At 44.2% G+C, this 21,072-nt stretch overlaps 1 protein-coding gene across 1 annotated transcript in view; it reads right to left on the bottom strand.

The window, feature by feature from the left end:
• Positions 1 to 20,429, bottom strand: part of Prpf8 (pre-mRNA processing factor 8) — a 29,823-nt gene extending 9,394 nt beyond the window's left edge. Inside the window, 31 exon segments of the mRNA XM_048365224.1 lie at positions 298 to 458; positions 632 to 778; positions 894 to 1,023; positions 1,184 to 1,353; positions 1,456 to 1,591; positions 1,962 to 2,141; positions 2,258 to 2,505; positions 8,182 to 8,298; positions 8,492 to 8,702; positions 8,854 to 9,000; positions 9,198 to 9,436; positions 9,588 to 9,775; positions 10,039 to 10,231; positions 10,350 to 10,476; positions 10,605 to 10,675; positions 10,677 to 10,769; positions 10,894 to 11,100; positions 11,229 to 11,425; positions 11,866 to 11,995; positions 13,338 to 13,472; positions 13,577 to 13,696; positions 13,797 to 13,986; positions 14,620 to 14,739; positions 14,868 to 15,058; positions 16,165 to 16,270; positions 16,370 to 16,495; positions 16,605 to 16,817; positions 16,933 to 17,151; positions 17,243 to 17,407; positions 19,462 to 19,630; positions 20,057 to 20,429. Of these exon segments, the coding sequence (XP_048221181.1) occupies positions 298 to 458; positions 632 to 778; positions 894 to 1,023; positions 1,184 to 1,353; positions 1,456 to 1,591; positions 1,962 to 2,141; positions 2,258 to 2,505; positions 8,182 to 8,298; positions 8,492 to 8,702; positions 8,854 to 9,000; positions 9,198 to 9,436; positions 9,588 to 9,775; positions 10,039 to 10,231; positions 10,350 to 10,476; positions 10,605 to 10,675; positions 10,677 to 10,769; positions 10,894 to 11,100; positions 11,229 to 11,425; positions 11,866 to 11,995; positions 13,338 to 13,472; positions 13,577 to 13,696; positions 13,797 to 13,986; positions 14,620 to 14,739; positions 14,868 to 15,058; positions 16,165 to 16,270; positions 16,370 to 16,495; positions 16,605 to 16,817; positions 16,933 to 17,151; positions 17,243 to 17,407; positions 19,462 to 19,630; positions 20,057 to 20,156 (4,946 nt within the window). The 5' untranslated portion in view covers positions 20,157 to 20,429.
• Between the last annotated feature and the right edge of the window lie 643 nt (positions 20,430 to 21,072).

Raw genomic sequence — 21,072 nt, 5'->3', positions numbered from 1 at the left:
ATCTCAGAAAGAGAATCAGCATGCCTCGCTGACAGTATCATAGGCAACAGTGGTAGCACTGGCTCCAAGTTTGAAAGAACAATAGTCAGGGAGCTAGGTGCAGTGACATATAGTTATAGTCCTAATATTAGGAGGATGAAACAGGAGGATCCTAAGTTCAAGGCCAGGCTGAGCTACATAGTGAGCCTCTCTCTATAAAAACAAAAAGATAAAGAGAGATGAGCACAAAGCCTTCCTTAGTCCTCCTGGAAAAACAGTAACACTAAGTTACCTGGATGCTGAGTAGTTTATACTTACTTGGAATCAGCCAGCAATGAAGGCCGAGAGACATTCCACTTATAAGAGGCAAACAGTAATATGTCTGCACAGGAAGAGTTCATCTTATAGGACTTTCGAGGATGGATTGTCTCCTTTTGCACAGTCTCAATTTCCAGTGCATCCAGTTCCTGGTCAAACACCTGCAGGTGAAGATGGAAAGGTGGTAACTTACTATGGAAATCCACTTAGGATGAGAGTGAAGAAGTTAACTAGGAATCTTATCCTCATAGCATCCAGGGTAGATTTCTCATACTCAAAGGAGCAGCCAAATAAGACTCTTTCTGATACCCTCACCCCCTCAATTCTAGCCTACCTGACACAAGTCCATAACAATGCTCTCATGGATCTTCTGCCACAAGTGAGCTCGGAATATCTGGATGAGAGAGATCTTCAGCGTAGGGATCTTGCCATGCATGAAGATACCTGTCAGGTCCAGCTGTACCTGAAAGCCTACGTATACCTGCCAGGAGAGAGGGAATGTGACACTGGAGACCAAGAGACTCTAGTTCTCAGGCTAGAAGTAAGGCAGCAGAATTTTTTTGTTTCCAACTCCCATGTCTGAGAACAATACTTACATTGGCTCGATTTATGGTTGGGGACCACCAAAGGGTAAATCTACGGTTGGGAATCTGGTTCAATCCTGATCGCTGAGCATTGGTTAGTTTCTTCCACTTCATAGATTCCTCAAAGCCACTGGCCTTCTCCCTGGGAGAAGAATCATGTGAGGTGAGATCCTGCTACCCCCCAGAGCACTGCTGACCTCCAGGTGGCAGCTATCTGGGAAATACCACAGAAGACTGTAAAAGCTCACAGGGACGAGCTCAGAGAACTGTAATAGGTCCTCATAAGAGGGGAGAATCCTTACCAGAAAAGACCTTCCCAGGTAGGGAAGTAGGTGCCCTTAAAGAGTGTGTGCTCCAGAATGCCTTCTACACCACCCAGGGCCTGGATCATGTCTGTACGGTAGTTGTTTAGGTTCCAGAGCTTTCCATCATGCCGCTGGTGTGTCCACCAGAAAGGGTTCTGTTTCAAAACCTAATGGGAAAGCAAGTATTGTCAAGCTTCTGCTACAAGTTCTTAGGATATCCGTAAGTATTCCTCATTAGAGAGAATTTCTCTACTACCCCTTTCACACACCTGGTACTGCTTAAAGTCAGTTCTGACACGCCAGCCCTTATCATAAGCTAATGTGTGCCGATCCTTTTGGAAAAGGGTGTTGATTCGAGGAATGCCACGATCCCATGAATCTTCTAGATCTTCCAAAGTCAGCCGTCTGAACAAGAAAATAAAATGAAAGTCATAATACTTTCTTATGCAGAGAGATCACTATTCCATCCTGGCTAATAATAAGCAGGATTAGAAAATACTGTCATGTGCTAGCCGGATGCTGGTGGGTCATACTTGAAATCCCTAGCTACTCAGGAGGCTGAGATGTGAGGACAGAAGTTCAAGGCCAGCCTGGTCAGGAAAGTCCATGAGACTTTTCTAACTAAGCCCCAAAAAGCCAGAAGTGGAGCTAACCTTGACCAAAAAAGCTCTGGAACAGCACCAGGCCCTAAGTTAAAGCCCTAGGAGAGGCACAAAAAAATAATGTTCTGCCCATCAGACTCCCCACAGACTGCTATGATTTCCCAGATGCCCACCTGTTCTGAGCAATGGCCTCTTGTCTCTTGAGTGCATATTCAGCCCAGACGCGCTGAGAGTCAATGAATTCACTCTCCCATGGCTGTATGTAGCGGTATAAGTTGGGGATCAGCTGGTCTTCTTCATGACTCATTCCTGAACGAAAGTGTGTAATACCTACATCTGTCTGCTTGGACCACCTGTTTTGGGCAACCAAGATAATAGAGGAAAGTAAAGCCCAAAGTAAAGAAAAACCCTTCTTCCCAAAGGGTTTAACAGCAGCATCTCACACTAGAGACTCTCAATGAAGCCCTACCTGAGGTCAGACTGGGGGATAAGCACATGGCCCATGGAAAGCATGCCAAGTCCACCCAATTCCTTAGGAGTGTAGAACACAACAGGAGGAAACCGACTTGGCATCTTGGAGTTGAGTCCAATCTTGATACGTGTCTGGATCTTATTCTCACACTTTACCAGCAAGTCCAGGAGTTCCTGGGTATTCACTACAGCCTCTCGAAAGTATGTCATAAGGCCGATGAGAGCTGTATTCCACTTATTCACAATCTAAAGTTGGTAGGAAAGAATAAATTCTAGGTGAGCCATGAGGGAGAGAAGGGGGGATCACAAGGGACTTCAGACCTATAAGGATGGAGAGGTGACAAAAATTAGCAAGGTTATAGAGAAAATGGAAACTTCATGTACTACTGGTAGCCACACAAAATGGTGCAATTACTGAATATGGAAGTTCCTAGAAAATGTTACTACATCACTGAGAAATTCTACCTAAGAAAAAATAAGGGCCGGGCATATGGCCTAGTGGCAAGAGTGCTTGCCTCCCATACATGAAGCCCTGGGTTCAGTTCCCCAGCACCACATATATAGAAAATGACCAGAAGTGGCACTGTGGCTCAAGTGGCAGAGTGCTAGCCTTGAGCAAAAAGAAGCCAGGGACAGTGCTCAGGCCCTGAGTCCAAGCCCCAGGACTGGCAAAAGAAAAGAAAAAAGAAAAATGTATGCTCAAATAAAAACCTGCAAAAGCCAGGTGCCAATAGCTCACATCGGTGATCCTAGTTTTACTCAGGAGGCTGAGATCTGAGGATCACGGGTCAAAGCCAGCCCAGGTAGTTGTCTTTACTTTCTTAGCATTAAGGTCTGGGACCTTAACACATCTGTTTACCCCTCTCAATTTCTTCCACAAGTGCTATCATACCACACCGCTGTCATCAAGCTCACTATGCATACTCCTTACTCCCAGTCAAGCAAAGCTGAAATTCCATGATCTGTTTTAACTTCCTCACCTGTATTCATCTGCTAACCTTATCTGTATTCACAGCTATTCAGATCCTGTTTCAAAAGGATTTATCACAAAAGGATGTTTTCTGTTTTCCTTTTCCCAGTACTGAACTCCTCTACTACTCTGCTTCTCTGTTGTATTTTGAGCTGCAAGCAGCTCATTTAATTTAATTTAAATACCTTCAAGTTATTCTTATTCAAAATTACCGGTCTTGACTTACAGCTCCCTCTAGGTGGCATCTAATGCTCTTACTCCAACTCTGGCAAAAGTATCACTTACCTTCCATAAAGCTTCCCATCTGGCTTCCATCCCCACTATTTCTGAAACAGCTCTAAGGTCACCAATGACGTCCTAACTGGCAACTCCAATGGATACTTTTCAGTTATCTAACTGAAATGCTCTTAGGCAACTGACACTGTTAAGTACCTACTCCAATTCTGGATGTGTGTTCCTGACAGACTTGGCTCCTACATCCCAGAACACTCCAGTTCTGGTTATACTGCTTTTTTGTTTGCTTATAGGTCCAAATGTATTCCTCAATTCTTCTTACTCTACATTTTCCCTGGTGATTTCACCCTTTCTTGAGCTTTCAACCTTTCTGTCAATGGACTCCTAAATCTGTATGTTTCTTCTATCCTGGGTATGTGACAATTAAGACTTTTTAAATGTTATAGCTGGGGGGATGCCACTGGTAAATTCTGGCTGAGAAACTGTAAAACGTACTACAATGCACAGAGAAGTCCCCACAATAAATAATTGTCTGGCTCAAAATGTCAATAGTGTCAACATCAGTAATCATTATATTCCCTCATAAGATATCCACTTATTGTCATGAAATGACTTTCCTTATCCCTAGCATACTCTTTGTTCTGAAATCTACTTAGTTTCAACAAAAATGCCCTATCTTGAGTTCAAAAAAGGTATTCTTGGCTAGGCACCGGTGGCTTACACCTATAATGCTAGCTACTCAGGAGTCTGTAATCTGTGTATCACTGCTCAAAGCCATCTTAGACAACACAGTCCATCAGACTATTATCTCCAATTATTTGTAAGGTTTTATTTGTGGAAGTCCTGGGGCTTATTACACAGAGCCTGGGCTCTGTCCCTCAGAGTTTGTTGTTGTTGCTCAATGCTAATTCTCTACTACTTGAGCCACATATTTACTTCTGGCTTTTTGTGGTTAATTGATAGTAAGTCTCACAGACTTTCCTGCCCAGGCCCTCAGATCTCAGCCTCCTGAATAACGTAAGCCACAGTTACTTGGCTGCTCTAATTTTTATCTGGACGTCTACAGCAGTCTCCAAACCTGGTTTAGTGCTTTATCCTTCTAATTCCTATGCTCTGCAAGAAAGAACTAACTCCCATAGAAATTTGACAGAATTATTCTCATGCTTAAGACGCTAACAGGAATCTCTCTCTTTTTTTTTCCCCAGTCGTGGGGCTTGAACTCAGGGCCTGGGTGCTCTCCCTGAGCCTTTTCGCTCAAAGCTTACCACTCTGGTCACAGTACCACCTGTTTTTTCTGGTGGTTAGTTGGAGATGAATCTCATACTTTCTTGCCCCTGCTGGATTCTAACTGTGATCCTCAGATCTCAGCCTTCTGAGTAGGTAGGATTATAGGCATGAGCCTGGCTTTTTTTTTCTTTTTGAGTGGGTCCTGAGTCTTGTATTCAGGGGCTGGGCACTGTGCATGATCTTTTTCTGCTCAAGACTAGTGCTCTATCTCTTGAGCCAGAGCTCTACTCCTAGCTTTTTGGTGCTTAATTGGAGACTTTCTGGCCCAGGCTGGCTTCAAACTGTGATCCTCAGATCTCAACCTCCTAAGTAGCTAGGATTAGGATTACAGGTATGAATCATGGCATGGGCACCAGTGTTTTTTTTCCTTCTTCTTTTTTTAATGTGGTATTGGGGATCAAAGCCAGAGCTTGGGTAAACATTCTACTACTGAACTACATCCTCAATCTTAACAAGATTCTTAACAAGGCGTGTAATGGTCTCCATGATATGGCTCTTTGCCTATTTATCTATCCTCACATCCTAACTTTCCCAACTCTATGGTAAATTTTGAACTTTGTTTTTGTTAGGCTTAGAGCTTGAAATCAGGGCCTGGGCACTGTTCCTGAGCTTCTTTTGCTCAAGACTAGAGCTCTATCACTTTAGCCATAATGCCACTAACTTCTGGCTTTTTCTGTTTATGTGGTACTGAGGAGTCGAACCCAGGGTTTCATGCATGCTAGGAAGACACTCTACCATTAAGCCACATTCCCAGGCCAAACTTTGAACATTTATAGCCTCATACCTACCATGCTAGTTACATCTCCACACAACACTGGCTAACTAAACATGCTCCTTTGCCTAGTTTACTCCAGGCTATTTCTTTCAGAAGCCTTTCTTCATTTTAACTTTCATTTTAACTAAGACTGGACCAGAGTTAGTAACTCCAGTATTTTTACAGATTCCTAAGTAATACAATGACTCTATCAATGTTGTATCCTAGGGGAGTTCTCTGACAATGTATCTGTCTTTACAATGACAGAGGGTAGAGGCTTTTACCTTACATCCAACATCTAGTACATGCACAATGCCTAGAACACACAGGTTAGCAACAAATGCCAACATGAATTACATTATTCCTATTTCTGGCCCTTAGATGGGGGATCAATCTAAAACAATGAATTTATTCCTTGTACTACATTCCAAAAATGTGCCACAATAGATTTTTAACACTATAAAATATAGCCAGGTGATGGTGGCTCAAGCCTGTAACACTAGCTATGCAGGAATCTGATACATGAGAATCACAGTTCAAAGCCAGATCATGTAGGAAAGGCCCTGAGAATCTTATCTCCAATTGAGCAACAGAAGCTCAGGGATAGCGCATGGGCCAAGGGACAATGAGTTCAAGTCCCAGGATTAGCACAAAAAAGAACTTAAAAAAAAGATAAAATATGACCTTACTAGAAGCCCTACTAAAACATAAAAGAAATGTGCATATGCTACATAAGATTTCTTATTTTTATTTTTTGCCACTCCTAGGGCTTGCACTCAGGGCCTGAGCACTGACTCTGGCTTCCTTTTGCTTAAGGCTAACACTCTACCACTTGAGATACAGCGCCACTTCTGGCCTTTGTTGTTTACATGGTGCTGAGGAATCGAACCCAAGGCTTCATACATGCTAGACAAGCAATCTACCGCTAAGCCACATTCCCAGCCCCAAACTTAAAGATTTTTAAATGGTCAGAATGAAAAGGAAATATTAACAGTCTTTTTTTTTTTTTTTTTTTTTGCCAGTCCTGGGGCTTGGACTCAGGGCCTGAGCACTGTCCCTGGCTTCTTTTTGCTCAAGGCTAGCACTCTGCCACCTGAGCCACAGCGCCACTTCTGGCCATTTTCTGTATATGTGGTGCTGGGGAATTGAACCCAGGGCCTCAAGTATACAAGGCAAGCACTACTTGCCACTAGGCCATATCCCCAGCCCTGAAAGGGAAATATTACAACCAAGTGTTATGCTGTGGTAAATCAGGGTGAGATAACCTTCCAAAAATTTTATGTCATTAACAAATCTTCTTAATATTTTTTCTTAATTCCAGGTGCCTTCAGTTAGGCCTCTAGAAATAATGGAAAAGAAAAGAAAACCTGTGGGGCACTGGTGGCTCATGCCTATAATCCTAGCTACTCAGAAGGCTGAGATTTGAGGTTCATAATTTGAAGCCAGCCCAGGCAAAATAGTCACTACGTAAGACTCTTATCTCCAATAAACTACTCACAAAAAGCCAGAAGTGGCTCAAGTAGTAGAGTGATAGCCTTGAAGACAAAGAAACTCAGGGACAGAGCCCAAGCGCTGAGTTCAATCCCTAGGACCAGGAAGAAAGAAAAGAAGGGAAGGAAGAAAGAGAGGGAGGAAGGGAGGGGAGAAGGAAGGAAAAACTGCATTCCATGATAATAGTTAAAATATGGGGGCTGGGAATGTGGCTTAGCAGTAGAGTGCTTGCCTGGCACGCACGAAGCCCTGGGTTCGATTCCTCAGCACCACATAAACAGAAAAGGCTGGAAGTGGCGCTGTGGCTCAAGAGGTAGAATGCTAGCCTTGAACAAAAAAAAAGGAAGCCAGGGACAGTGCTAAGGCTCTGAGTTCAAGCCCCAGGACTGGCAAAAAAAAAAAGAGCTTTCTGACAAAAGGGAAGCCTCTGGGTAAGTGATATTTTCTGTGCAAATTAGGGACTCCATCTTCTACTTTTGCCTTTAGAATCATCATAACTTCAAAGATGTAGATTTGAATCCCTATAGAGAATTCTCAAGAAATAAAAGAAGGGAGCTGGGTGCCAGTGGCTCACACTTGTAATCGTAGATACTCGGGAGGCTGAGATCTGAGGATCATGGTTCAAAGCCAGCCCAGGCAGAAAAGTTCGTGAGATTCTTATCTACAATACTCAGAAAATGCCAGAAGTGGGGCTGGGGATATGGCCTAGTGGCAAGAGAGCTTGCCTTGTATACATGAGGCCCTGGGTTCGATTCCCCAGCACCACATATACAGAAAACGGCCATAAGTGGCACTGTGGCTCAAGTGGCAGAGTGCTAGCCTTGAGCAAAAGGAAGCCAGGGACAGTGCTCAGGCCCTGAGTCCAAGGCCCAGGACTGGCCAAAAAAACAAAACAAACAAACAAAAGAGAAAATGCCAGAAGTGGTAGAGTGCTAGCTTTGAGCAAAAGGAGCTCACAGACAGCACCCAGGCTGAGTTCAAGCCTCCGGATTGGCAAAAAAAGAAAAAAGAGCTTTATATGGACCATGGGCTGGATGGACGTTCCTCACTTCTGCCATGAAGTATGAAGGCAGGTACACTAAAAGCAAAGCTAGGAAGAAAGGAGTTCAAATCAGTTGGAGAGTTGAAAGGATTGAGAGATGAGCAGGGAACGTGAGAGAAGTTAGGGCTTTAGGGCTTTCTGTACCTTTGTGAAGGTGGTAGATCCAGAGGCCATCAAAATTTGACGCACACGATTGTGGAAGCGCTGCATTGACTCGTCATCCACACGCAGGAAACACTGGGCTGTTCGCTCCTTGGTTACCTAAACCACAAGGTCAAAGTTATATCATCTCTGGTATTGCAACAGAAGCAAGGAACAACTATGAGCACCACTAAGTCTCAATGAACTATGAATACCATATACGGCTCAATGGCCTGATAATGAAAAGGAATGCCTGTGTTTCTCACAGGAGGGGAAAGGTAATGTTACTCATAATGCCCTTTCCAGACTGCACCTCATTCTGTAGGTTCCATACTCCATCCTTGTGGGTGAACTCCTCATAGCTGGTACGGCATTTAGGCAGGATACGGCACTCAAAGCCACACATGTTGAACAGCAGGTTGGGGTTATCTTTACTATACACAGACACAAAGCTGTTCTCCCATTGAACTGTGGTCACCGATCGTGGCAGACGGTTCTTGATGTCCCAGAAGACTGCTCGACCCCTGAGCACAAAACATAGTCACATCAGTCTTCAGATACTTCCTGAATATCAAATGCCAGACCAATGATACCCCATAGGGCTATTCTCCTCCCACACAGAATACAACTTACTAACTACGTCTTTCCCACTTCTACGGTCTAATGTTAACTCACAAGTTGACATCATGCTTCATGAGACGCATGCGAGCATCTCGGGGCCAGCATTTCTTGTTATTATACCCAACAATGTTCTCATTGTTGGGGTCAGGGTGCTCTGTCAAATAACGTTGGATCAGGTCCCGAGCTTCATCTGCTGTGAACCTAAAGAAGGAAGGCATATTGATGAGTAAAAACGCTGATAATTATGAAAATTCTAGCTCTAAATATGAAAAGCCCACTCCAACCCAAACTTAATTTCACTTCCAAATTTGCCCAGTAGTGAGTCAAGACTATAATAGCTGCTTTAGTAGGCAGGACATGACTTAACGCAGAGAAATAAGTATGAACAAGTCCTTTACCTGAAGAAAATATGGATGCGATCAATGTATCTACAGAAGAGTCGGATGGGATGGGCAGCCTCAGTGGCTATGTCTTGGAAACTGAGGAAGTCATTTGGCATCTGAGGGGGTCCAGCCATCTCACTGGCTCGGTGCAATCCCAACACAAGCAAATCCATCACCAAGCCATAGTACTGCACTATGAACGAGGCAAACTGCAGGCCTCTGATAATCCCATATGAATTTGTATGGTTCATGTCCTAGAAAGAACCACAAATTTTCACAACCCATGGCCAAGACTTAAGTGTCTTGCAGATCCAACCGCTTTTGTCTTCTCTTCAGCAAATTCTAAGTGGTCCAGGCAACCCCTTTCCCCAACACAATTACATGCTGCCTTGCCCTGAAACACACCTTATAGTTGATGACAACATTGTTCTTAGCTGTCATATAGTCAGCTATGTTGTGGTCCACAATAAGTCGCAGTAACCTATTAAGTAGGGTCAAGTCAATCTTTTCATACATCTTCTCAAAGCGTGATTCCAGCATAACATTACACTCGCCCTCACTGGTCTCCCATACATCCTGTAGGTTGTTGATACCTAAGGAATAAGCAAGACAAGCTCCAGCAGGTTAGAAATTCCCTTTCTAGTGCCATTCCCTAACTCAATTCCATTACTACGCATTCATTATTTCAGATTGCTACAAGTGTCAGCAAGGTTCAATTTAATATCAACACTATTGCCTTGTTACAAAAGAATAGACTGATGATTCAGCTGAGGGAAGAATTTTGATGCAGAACTCAGTTTGATAAGACTCCTTCCTTTTCCCCCACATCTTCTAAGGATGATTTCAGAAGTTTTACCTTGGCACCACTTGTAAACAAGCAGTGGAGGTGGTTCTGTGTCAGCAGGTTTGATCCAAGGAGGGAAAAGGCGTCGTTTGTCTGCTTCATACCATAGATACTGGTCCAGGTAAGCATCAGTTATCTTCTCCAGTGGCTCCACATCATACACTGGTACTAGGTGGCTATAGAGGTCCATAAACTCAATGCCCACCTGTGAGATAAGGAAATTGTCTCATATCAGTTCACTAATCAGCTGAGGTAACTTGACACCTTGGTGCCAAGAATAAATAGTATGGGCCAAAAGAAAATTTAGGGTACATCTCACTCACTTCCTTAAAGGCTCGCTGTGTGAGGAGGTGACGCTTGATGCGAGACAATGCCTCATGTGGGTTGTCATAAGCTTGTTCAATCAGACCTAGCTCCTCCCTCTGAGATTGGTTCAACCGAGATTTGACACTGACAAAGCAATAGAAAGGTGAATGAGAAAACCAAGAGGACATCAAAGAAAGAATTAAGGATAAACTTTTCTTTGGACTCTGACAATAAAACCAATTCCTCTATTATCCATCTAGCCCACTTCTTACCTATAAGCTTCCTTGAGTCGTTCCAGAGCCAAAATGAGCAACTTAGTATCATGCTTGTAGGAAAGTGGGGGGGAAAGGGATGGGAGAGAATCTACGACTTTCTAGCCAGTGTACAGTGGTGGTATACACTGCTACTGCTTCCTCTGCTGTGATGTAAGGCCCATCCTGCAAGGAGGACATGTAGTTAATCTCTCAATATAGTCCAAACCCAAAGCAAGTCATGGTCCCAACTCTGTGGTCCACCCTCCTGACCAACCCCCAACATCCTGCCTAGGCTACTCTATCCAACCTTCAGGTAATTGTGCTGCCGCTCCTGTTCTGCCTTCAGGTAGAGCCGGGTGAGGCGGCCCAAGTTCTTTTTGCAAACAGTCTTGTCTACAGTGGCCCCACGACGAATTCGTTCTCTGTTATAATGGGCAGTATTAGTCCACCAGTCAGCCTTGGCCTTCACATATCGAAGGATCATATTCTCTATGGGTGTTGGCAGCCCTGGAACCTGAAAGTAAAAGTGCAATGAGAAAATAATAGAAGTGATAGAAGCTTGACGGACTTTAAGGGTGTGGGAGTGGTAACCCTAATCCCAAGAAGATGGTCTTGACTCCTTTGAGATGGGGACAAGCCTACCTTCCAGGGAATATTTGCCTTCCAGCAGCGCCAGGCTTCACTGAGGTGCTGCAGAATTGTACGGGCCTTGTTCTGTTTGATGCCCTCAGGCATCATGTCCAGAATATCATGCATCACAGCTGCCCGAAGTTCAAGGTCAAAATGGGACTCTACTCGCTGCTTGGTCACTGTCTTTGCAACCCCCTTTGAATGTCGACCTAGAAGTAAGGGACGGCCCAAGGTGATGAAATCAATGAACAGTAACAAAGCATGGCTATACCTACCATATGCAAAAGGACAAGCTATCTAAGATATGCATAATTATGCTTGTGAGGAAATTCTATTCCTGAAAATGCAGGGTAGCCTCAAAATTCCAGAGAAAAAGAAACAGACTAGTAGAGATCATTCATTTGAAAATGGGTCTCAGAAGCACTCCAGCAGGGTTCATACAAAGGCAGGAGACAGATAAGAAACACACATCATCTACTCTTCAAGTAGCAATGAGATGCTGGGCAGGAGTCTTTAACTCCCATATCCATCCTACAAGCAGAGCAGGAAATGTTTCTTTTTCTGTTTGTCTCTACTTTCTCCTGTTACAGTGAAACAATGCCTTGCTAAACTTATATAAACAAAAAGTCAGACAAAGAGGATTACTCACCTTCAAACTGCCGGGCCAGGAGGTTGCCCAACCATCTTTCCAGCAAAGGAGTAATGCCACGCATGAAAAACAGCCAGACACGCCAGCCAGCAGCCCAGAAGCCGCAGCCAGGGCCCTTCCCTACGGGGCCCTACAATCCCAAGCAGAAATCAGTAACATGAATTAGCAATTTTTTAAGGAATCACAAGTAAAGTGGGCAGAAGGCTGGGGATATATTCAATGACAGCTTGCCTAGCATTCTCAAGGCCATGGGTTCAATCCCTAGCACTACCACTAAAAAGCAAATTTTCTTTCACTTAAAAAAAGGGGGGCAGGGGGGCGGGGAATGTGGCACACACAAAGCCCTGGGTTTGTTTCCTCAGCAACACATAAACAGAAAAGGTCAGAAGTGGTGCTGTGGTTCAAGAGGTAGAGTGCTAGCCTTGAGCAAAAAGAAGCCAGTGACAGCAGTGCTCAGGCCCTGAGTTCAAGCTGGGACTAGCCAAAAAAAAAAGTTTAAGGGCTGGGAATTTGGCTTAGTAGTAGCTAGTGGAGCATGCATGAAGCCCTGGGTTCTACTCCTCAGTACCACATAAACAGAAAAGGCCAGAAGTGGTGCTAGGCCTCAAGTGGTAGAGCGTTAGCCTTGAGGTGAAGAGCTCAGGGACAGAGCCCAGGCCCAGAGTTCAGACTGCATGCACCACTGACAAATAAATAAATAATAAGGCAGAATCCAAAACCAGAAATACTCCACTCTGATTTATGATAGGTTGGGGGGCATGTAAAATTTATAAAGTGAGAGCAATAAGAGCACACATATAGCCTTTCTTCAACTAAATACCTAGAGAGAGCCCCAATTAGTTGCTAGAAATGAAAAAGGAGTGCTGGAGGTATGGCTCACATGATGAAGTACCAGCCTAGCAAGGAGGAAGAAGTACAGATTTCAGGACCCTAGTAGGGCTCCCCTAAAGAAGTATTTTCTAGGACTAGGAATGTGGCATAGTGGTAGAGTGCTTGCCTAACATGCATGAAGCCCTGGGTTCGATTCCTTGGTACCACATATACAGAAAAAGCCAGAAGTAGTGCTATGGATCAAGTGGTAGACTACTAGCCTTAAGCAAAAGAAGCTCAGGGACAGTGCCTAGGCACCGAGTTTAAGCCCCAGGACTGACTAAAAAAAATTCTTAGCTGGCTGCTGGTGGCTCTTATCTATAATCCTAGCTACTAGGAGGCTGAGATCTAAGGATCAAGGTTCAAAGCCAGCACAGACTAGAAAGTTCATGAGACTCTAATCTCCAATTAACCACCAGAAAACAGGAAATAGAGCTGTGGCTCAAAGTAGTAGAATGCTAGCCTTTAGCAAAAGAGCTCAGGGACAGTACCCAAGCCCTGAATTCAAGCTCTACAACTAACACACACACACATACAAAAGTATTTCCTTCAGAAGGACTTCAGAAATAACACAGAATAAAATAAATTTAAGAGAGCCTCACCGTGTTGAAGCGGTAATAAATAAGATGCTTCAGGTCCTTGCACATGCGGATTTGTCGCATCAACTTGTATTTATATCGATACATGCCAGTCAGCTGCCCCACGTGGGCAAATATATATTGCAGTCCATCTGCCAGCTGCAACATAATTGCCCATCAGACTTTGAGCCTGAGCCAGCTCCATAGCCATTACAGACTCCACCCAACTTCCCCCAACCTGGATCAGGGATACTTGGCCTCACCTGGAATGCATCCACATTGCCCAAGCGATACTGCACATGACTGTCCACAACCAGCTTAGTTAATCGCAGTACTTCCCGGCAAAGATGAAACGCATTCCCAAAACGAGATTTCTTTCTTTCCTGATCAAAACAGAAAGAATATAAATAATTAATAATTCCAATGACAACAATAATCGTCCATCACTAAACCAAGGAGAATCCTAGGGCCCAATGCAGACACCTTGGTGGTGAGTGTCTTAACAGGCTTGAGGTTGAAGTTATAGTCCAGGTGCAGGTAGTTGAGATTTTTACGATGAATGAGAAGGTTAAGCATGTTGTATCCCTGGCGACAAACTTGTAGGCCCACTTCCACCCAGTCCAGCTTTGTGGACTGAAAGAATTTGGTAGCTTTGAAGGAGCGGAACAGATACCTGGGTGATAATAAAAAGTGAAAATTAGCATACTGATAATCTTTTTTTATTTTTACTATTATTATAAAGGTGATGTAAGAAGGGGTAAAAATTACCTAAGTCAGGTAAAAACTACTATTTCTTTTTTTGCCAGTCCTGGGGCTTGGGCTCAGGGTCTGAACACTGTCCCTGGCTTCTTTGTTGCTCAAGGCTAGCACTCTGCCACTTGAGCCACAGCACCACTTCTGGCCATTTTCTGTATATGTGGTGCTGGGGAATTGAACCCAGGGCTTCATGTATGCGAGGCAAGCACTCTTGCCACTAGGCCATATCCCCAGCCCCCATACTATTTCTTTTTGAACAATGTTACCCTGTCTCCCAGTTTTTCCCTCCTGTCCCCACCCACAAGTTGTATAGTGTTGCATTTGCTCACACTTTGTCCCTGCATTTCTGTGTAACTCCCTTAACTCTCCCAAAGACAGATAAATGAACAAGTAAGACAAAATGAAGAGAAAACAAAAACAACAGCAAAGAAAAAAATCTTGTTTATATTTCCTGGAGTTCATTTCAATAAATATTTTTTATGATCAGAAGCATATACATACTGATTATCTTTAGACTGCAAGTTGAAGCTGGGGCCCTCTGGTGTCTTACCTCTTCTTTTGGGCCTTAGGGGGCCGATGCTTCAAGGCATTCAGCACATAGTACTTAAGCAACTTCTGATAGGAGACTCGCACTTTCACAGGCTGTCCAGCAGGACAATGCTCCCGATACCTAGGAAAAACATGCCCATTAGAGCTTTGTCCATCTTTCCTACACGGGCTGGAAAAACTTTCACGCTCAACTAGATCAAGTCTTATATTCTACACATCTGCTGCCATTCCCCTAGGTAGAAAGCTTACCAGTTCTTGACAAGCGGTATATCCAGGGCCCGGCGGGTACGACCAGAACGTAGGTTGAAGGGCCGAGGAGCCCAAAGCAGGGCAATGCCATTGGCTGTATTGTCTGTGTAGAGGGGTGTGTCCTTCAGGAAGGGCTCTACAAACTCTGGGAGCTCGAACTCCTCATCATCATCTGGCAGTGGTTCCTGGCTCTGAAAAAGGAACCCAAGCAGGGTTCAACTCCTACTGAGCTACACAAAGACTTGAAATGAGAGGGAAATTCTCTAGAGTGAAGTACAGTGGCTACATCTGCCATGGAAATTAGAATGCCTAACAAGAGAATCTCTACAAGGTCAGAGAAAAGAACTGCTCAGTTCCTTTTGGTATGATTAAAAACCTTAAAATTGCCTGGTGACAATTGTAAAACTTTAAGACTATATTAGAAACCACTAGACAGGAGCCTGTGGTTCATGCCTGTAATCCTAGCTACTCAGGAGGCTGAGATCTGAGGATCACAGTTTGAAGCCATCTTAGTCAATGAAGTCTATGAGAGACTTATCTCCAGTAAACTACTCAGAAAAAGACAGAAGTGGTGCTATGGCTCAAGTGGTAGATCACTAGCCTTGAGCACAAAGAGGCTCAGGGACCGTGTCCAGAGTTCAAGCCCCAGGACCAGCAAAAGAAAAAAGAAAGAAACCACTAAAACCACTTCACAAACCCTATTAGTTACATCTCAATAAAAATTCAAAACAATGAGGTGGGCTACGTGTTACAGAGTATAACTATAATCCCTGCTGCTCTATTCAAGGCTGTAGTGGCCAAGTAGGAGACCCCATCTGAAAACAATGTATAAGCAAGACAACTGTGGTATGAGTTGAGTGGCAGTGTGCTTGCTAAGCATAATTCCCTGGCTTTAATCCCCAATACTGACAATTGGGAGGGAAAAGAAAAACAAAAAATGTAACAGATCACAATATACTATAGAGAGAGCCCAAGAAGAGTAAGGATAAATCCAAATAGCTAATCACAGAAACCAAGATAGAATCAATAATCTGTATTAAGCTAAATGCTAAACCCTTAAATAAGCCTATAATTCAAGAGAAAATTTAGCAGAATGGAAAACATATATCTCTTTAGCCAAACTGTCACCTAGTAACACTTTAAGAAATTTCTCTGGGAACAACTGAGGTCAAGCTATCTTCCCTCTTTAGAGCAAGGATGTATGTAGTCCATTATTAAGACTGCTTATCTAAGCATACACAAGGCCCTGGCTTTGATCCTTAGGATCACACACTCAAAAAATGTCATTTCTTCTTACCTTGACTGAGTGCCTATGGGAGATTGGATTGATCAAAGGATCAAAGTAGAAAGCAGGCAAATCAGGATCCTCAGTCTTGATGAATACAACATTAGGAGTGTGGTACCTAAAAATGAAAGGAAGACTTAGTAAAAATTTTGCTGCCCTGGCCTCAATCTAAATAGCAGCCTTTTCTTTTCTAATTGCTGTGCTCCCATTATCTCACCAGGTAAGATGGACATGGTGTGGAAGATTGTTGTACAGGTAAGGAAAAGCAATCTTGTATTCCGTTCGAATAGGCTGCCGAATTATTATCTTATTAATATCATTGAACTCATTCCAGTCTTCATCCCTAGGATACAAAATCAAGGATGAGGAGACTAGTTTGGAAAAATCTTAAGAATCAAAATTAGACTTTACTCCACTCAAAGAGCCCATGTCTCTAAATCTTTCCAACTTACTGTAGATTGATGTCTCGAACAAGAGGTTCAAATTTCGGTCCTCCAGGAATGGCCATGTTGAGTGCCTTAGAAGTAAAGAAGGCCTTCAGATCAAACAGATAGAAGTAGTTGTCATCCACCAAGTCTGTAAGAAGCTGATTGGCCAGGCGGTAGAGAGTAGACATCATAGGCAGTGTGAACTGCCAGCGCTGGTAAGTAGAGCCATTAACATACCTAGAGAAAAAAAAGAGGCCTCATATCAAGTAGCCAAACCATATAACCTTACTGCTCTTCCAGGATTTCTTGTTTCCAGAACTCTCATAGGCATGACAAGTCCACCCATGCTCACTTTCTGCTGTCTCTCAAGGGCTGGTGGTCATAGAACCAATCCAACACAGGGGCATCCTCCTCAGGGTCCAGCTCGAGTTGAATGGCTTCCAGTGGCTCAACGTCTAAGATGTTGTCGGCATAATCAAGGGGCGGTTCCTCATCATCAAAAGGAGGGAAACGCATCCTCTTGAAATGTCTCCTGTCTCTTTTTTCTCGACGCATCATAATCCACATTGACCTAGATGGCAAGAATATCACATAACAGTTTCTACCCAATAACTGTCAACTACCACTACCACCATCATATACCATATTCTAGCCCTTCTCACCCCCATTGGGAGATGTAGACTGGTTCAATGACCCAGGGAATCTCATTGACGAAGGAAATGGCTCCAGTGATGTGGTACAGCACAGGCACATCCCGGATCTGCTCCCAAGGCATAGGCATGTTCTCCAGGAGCTTGAGGACAGCATGAGGCATATACTTTAGGGCACTATCACATTAAGAAGAGAGAAGGTAATTAGAAATGACAAGGGGTTCTGCTGCTTTTCCCATGCTAACAAGCCATGTGTTTATCACAGTACCATGTTCCATAGAAAATCCGAATTCATAGTCTAAACTCCCCAACTCAGCATGATATCAGGTCCTCTATGACTAGAAACCCTGTCTCCTTATCAACACCTTCACCTTGTAAACTCTTCCTCTAAAACATCAGTCTCCAACAATATTGGGACTAAAACAACAGTTGCCCCTCTGAAAACAACATGTAGACAATATCACACACCTTCCTATAAATAATGGTGAAATGTTTACTACACTTTTTGTACCCATTTGTTTCATATCTATCATTCCAGTGTATTCTTTTTTTTTTTTTTGGCCAGTCCTGGGCCTTGGACTCAGGGCCTGAGCACTGTCCCTGGCTTCTTCCCGCTCAAGGCTAGCACTCTGCCACTTGAGCCACAGTGCCGCTTCTGGCCGTTTTCTGTATATGTGGTGCTGGGGAATCGAACCTAGGGCCTCGTGTATCCGAGGCAGGCACTCTTGCCACTAGGCTATATCCCCAGCCCCATTCTAGTGTATTCTATACTCCTGGAAAGTGGAGGTCACTACTCCTCCTGCTTAGCCTTAGCATAGGCTTCATTTATTTGTTTTGACATAGGGCTAACTTACGAAGCCCAGGGTGGTCTCAAATGCAATCCTCCTGCCTCAGCTTCCCAAGTTTTGAGGACCACGGGATTGCAGGCATGCATCACCACACTACCAATATACTGTTCATTTCAAAAGTATTTTTTGATATAAACAAAACTCGCATGGCTGCCTTAAATCTGACCATTAATGGGCTAATAACATTTTTGTTTTGTTTTTTTGCCAGCCCTGGGGCTTGAAGTCAGGGCCTGAGCACTGTGCCTGGCTTCTTTTTGCTCAAAGCTAGCACTCTACCACTTGAGCCACAGTGCCACTTCTGGCTTTTTCTATATATGTGGTGCTGAGGAATCGAACCCAGGGCTTCATGTATACGAGGCAAACACTTTACCACTAGGCCATATTCCCAGCCCCGAGGGCTAATAACATTTTTGTGTACTCAAGAACAGATGTGTCAAGAAATTTCTTGTACTCATACAGCTTAGGGTCACAAGAAAACAAAACAACAGTATCCAAACCTTAGGATAGCTTAAATCTCAGAATCTGGTCACTGAGAAGTTAAAGGCATCCAGACTACACTGTCTACTTTGGGCTTCTCACAATTCAGTGATACAAGTATAGTTTGTATGTTTGTGTGTGTGTGTGTGTGTGTATGTGTGTGTATATGTATATGTGTATATACATATATATATGTAGGTAGGTAGGTAGGAATTTTGATGCTGGTCCTGGAGCTTGAACTCAGGGCCTGGGTACTGTCCCTGGGCTTCTTTTGCTGAAGGCCAGCACTCTACCACTTGAGCCACAGCACCACTTCCGGCTGTTTCTGTGAATGTGGTACTGAGGAATCAAACCCAGGACTTCATGCATGCTAGGCAAGCACTCTACCACTAAGCCACAGTCCCAGTCCCAAGGAGCACATCTTTTATCTCCCAGCCAATACAGGCATTTACAACAGCACCCACAGAAAAAAAACAAAGCAATAAACTAGAGTTCTGAAAATTATCACCAAGTCTCAACAATTCTCTTCTTACTCTTATAACCAAGGTGGAGCCAGTGCCGGTGGCTCACACCTGTAATCCTAGCTACTCAGAAGGTTGAGATCTGAGTATCACAGCTTGGAGCCAGCCTGAGCAAAACCCATAGACTCTTTATTTTCATTAACCATCAAAAAGCTGGAAGTAGAGGTGGGGCTCAAACAGAAAAGTGCTAGTCTTGAATGAAAAAAACTATGCCTCAGTACCAGCATACACATATACGTACAAACAAACACAAACAACATACACACATGCACACACACCCTGCTGGATGTCAGATGACAGATGATCTATCCAAGACTGAAAATGGTAGGACAGAGAAAGGTACAGGGCAAAACACGGGATGAAATTATTCCAGGATGATGCTTACCCCAAATAGACTCTTTTGTCATGACGAAACTTCCTGTTGGTCATGTCTCCATGGTCTCGAATAATCTTCCTGACATGTTCTGGGGGCATGTCTTCCTTTTGAGCATCCACAAACCCAAACTTGCGCTTTTCTGCATATCGCTTGGCCTGCAACTGCTGCCATTTTCGGGCTACAAAGGCACCTCAATTTAAAGAACTGCACACCTGGAGATTAATTATCCCCACTTCTTGCCCTTGGGTAAGCTCATGTCAGGACATTTGAGGGAGGAGTGCTCCCTAACCAGTTATCTTGCCATCTTACGTTTTGCTTTTATCCTCATTGCCTTTACCAATATCTGATGGAGGGGTTTAGGATAACCTCCTTATTGCAATTTAAACCTGGACTGCAAGAGTTGTCCTTATTACTATACAACTCTCCCATTGAATCACTGACTGCAAATAGAAGCTTTAAATAACTTCACTAAATAGTGAAATGGAGCTAACTTGTGAGCTGACATCTAATGAACTTTGAGTCGAAACCTGCTTGCGCGCATGCGCGACTCGACGTCTGTCGAGTATATCTGAGCCCCCGCGCGCCGCTCCAACTCGCTTCTCACCTTTTTCCTGCAGCTTCTCCTCCGACATGTAGTCCGGCAGTGGGGCTAGAGGGCCGGGCACCGGGTTACCCGGCCCTCGGTAAGGAAATACTCCGGCCATGCTCGGAGAATCTAGAGAACGGCGGAGAAAAAAAAATTAACCAGCAGGGCCCAGGCCCGAAAAAGGCTCAGACAGATGGAACACGTCCAGAAACCCCCGGCTTGAATCCCACCTCGCTAAGAGTGCATCCAGCCCGACCTGACCTAGACCCTCTGACCGATCAAGCGGATCCCATTAAGCTTCCTGAAGCCCAGCCTTGAAAGCCACCCACACTACAGCCACTACCACAGACAGCCGCTATCCCGGTAGCGCAATGGCGGCAGCCTACGTCCGCCCCGCGTTCCCAACACCAGGAAGTGCGTAATCGGAGTTCAGGAGCTGAGCCAATAGGCGCCCACGCACTCAGATGGATAAATGAGAAGACCAATCAGGACTGGGTACCTCTCGGAGGGGGCGGGTCCATAGGCGGAAAGGATTTGAACGCAAGGGGGTGTGGTCGGAGTCAAGCTCCGCCTCCCGCGATTCCTTGGCTCCTTCTGTGGCCTCTAGTAGACCCAATTGGCTTTCCGCATTGCTCCTAGACAGGGGAGCCTTCAGAATTTTAATTGTCAAAATTATACACTGTTCTGTCTCTTCTCATAAATGCAGACTTGATATGCAGTAGTAGCTCCAACCCAATCAACCCTTTGTTCATACATTCATTCATTCCATTGTCATTTTGCGTTCCCGTTATATACCAAGGATTGAGAATACAGAAGGGGGGACGGGGGGGGGGGGGGGGGGGGGAGGACGAAAGCAAGCCAAAATGTAGGCTCCTCACGCAGAGTGGTGGCAGTGCACAAGCAAGGCATTTAACCTTGGCTGGGAGATGAAGGCTCAGTGGTAGAATGCTTGCCTAGTATGTGCAAGGGCCTAGGTTTGTTTCCCAGCACTGCCAAAAATAAATTTGGAAAAAAAAAAATTCTGCCTGAGAAAC

This window comes from Perognathus longimembris, chromosome 17, assembly GCF_023159225.1.
Source record: "Perognathus longimembris pacificus isolate PPM17 chromosome 17, ASM2315922v1, whole genome shotgun sequence".
Lineage (NCBI taxonomy): Eukaryota > Metazoa > Chordata > Mammalia > Rodentia > Heteromyidae > Perognathus > Perognathus longimembris.
Note: the sequence above shows the minus strand (reverse complement) of the source record. Positions and strands in the feature narration are given on the sequence as shown.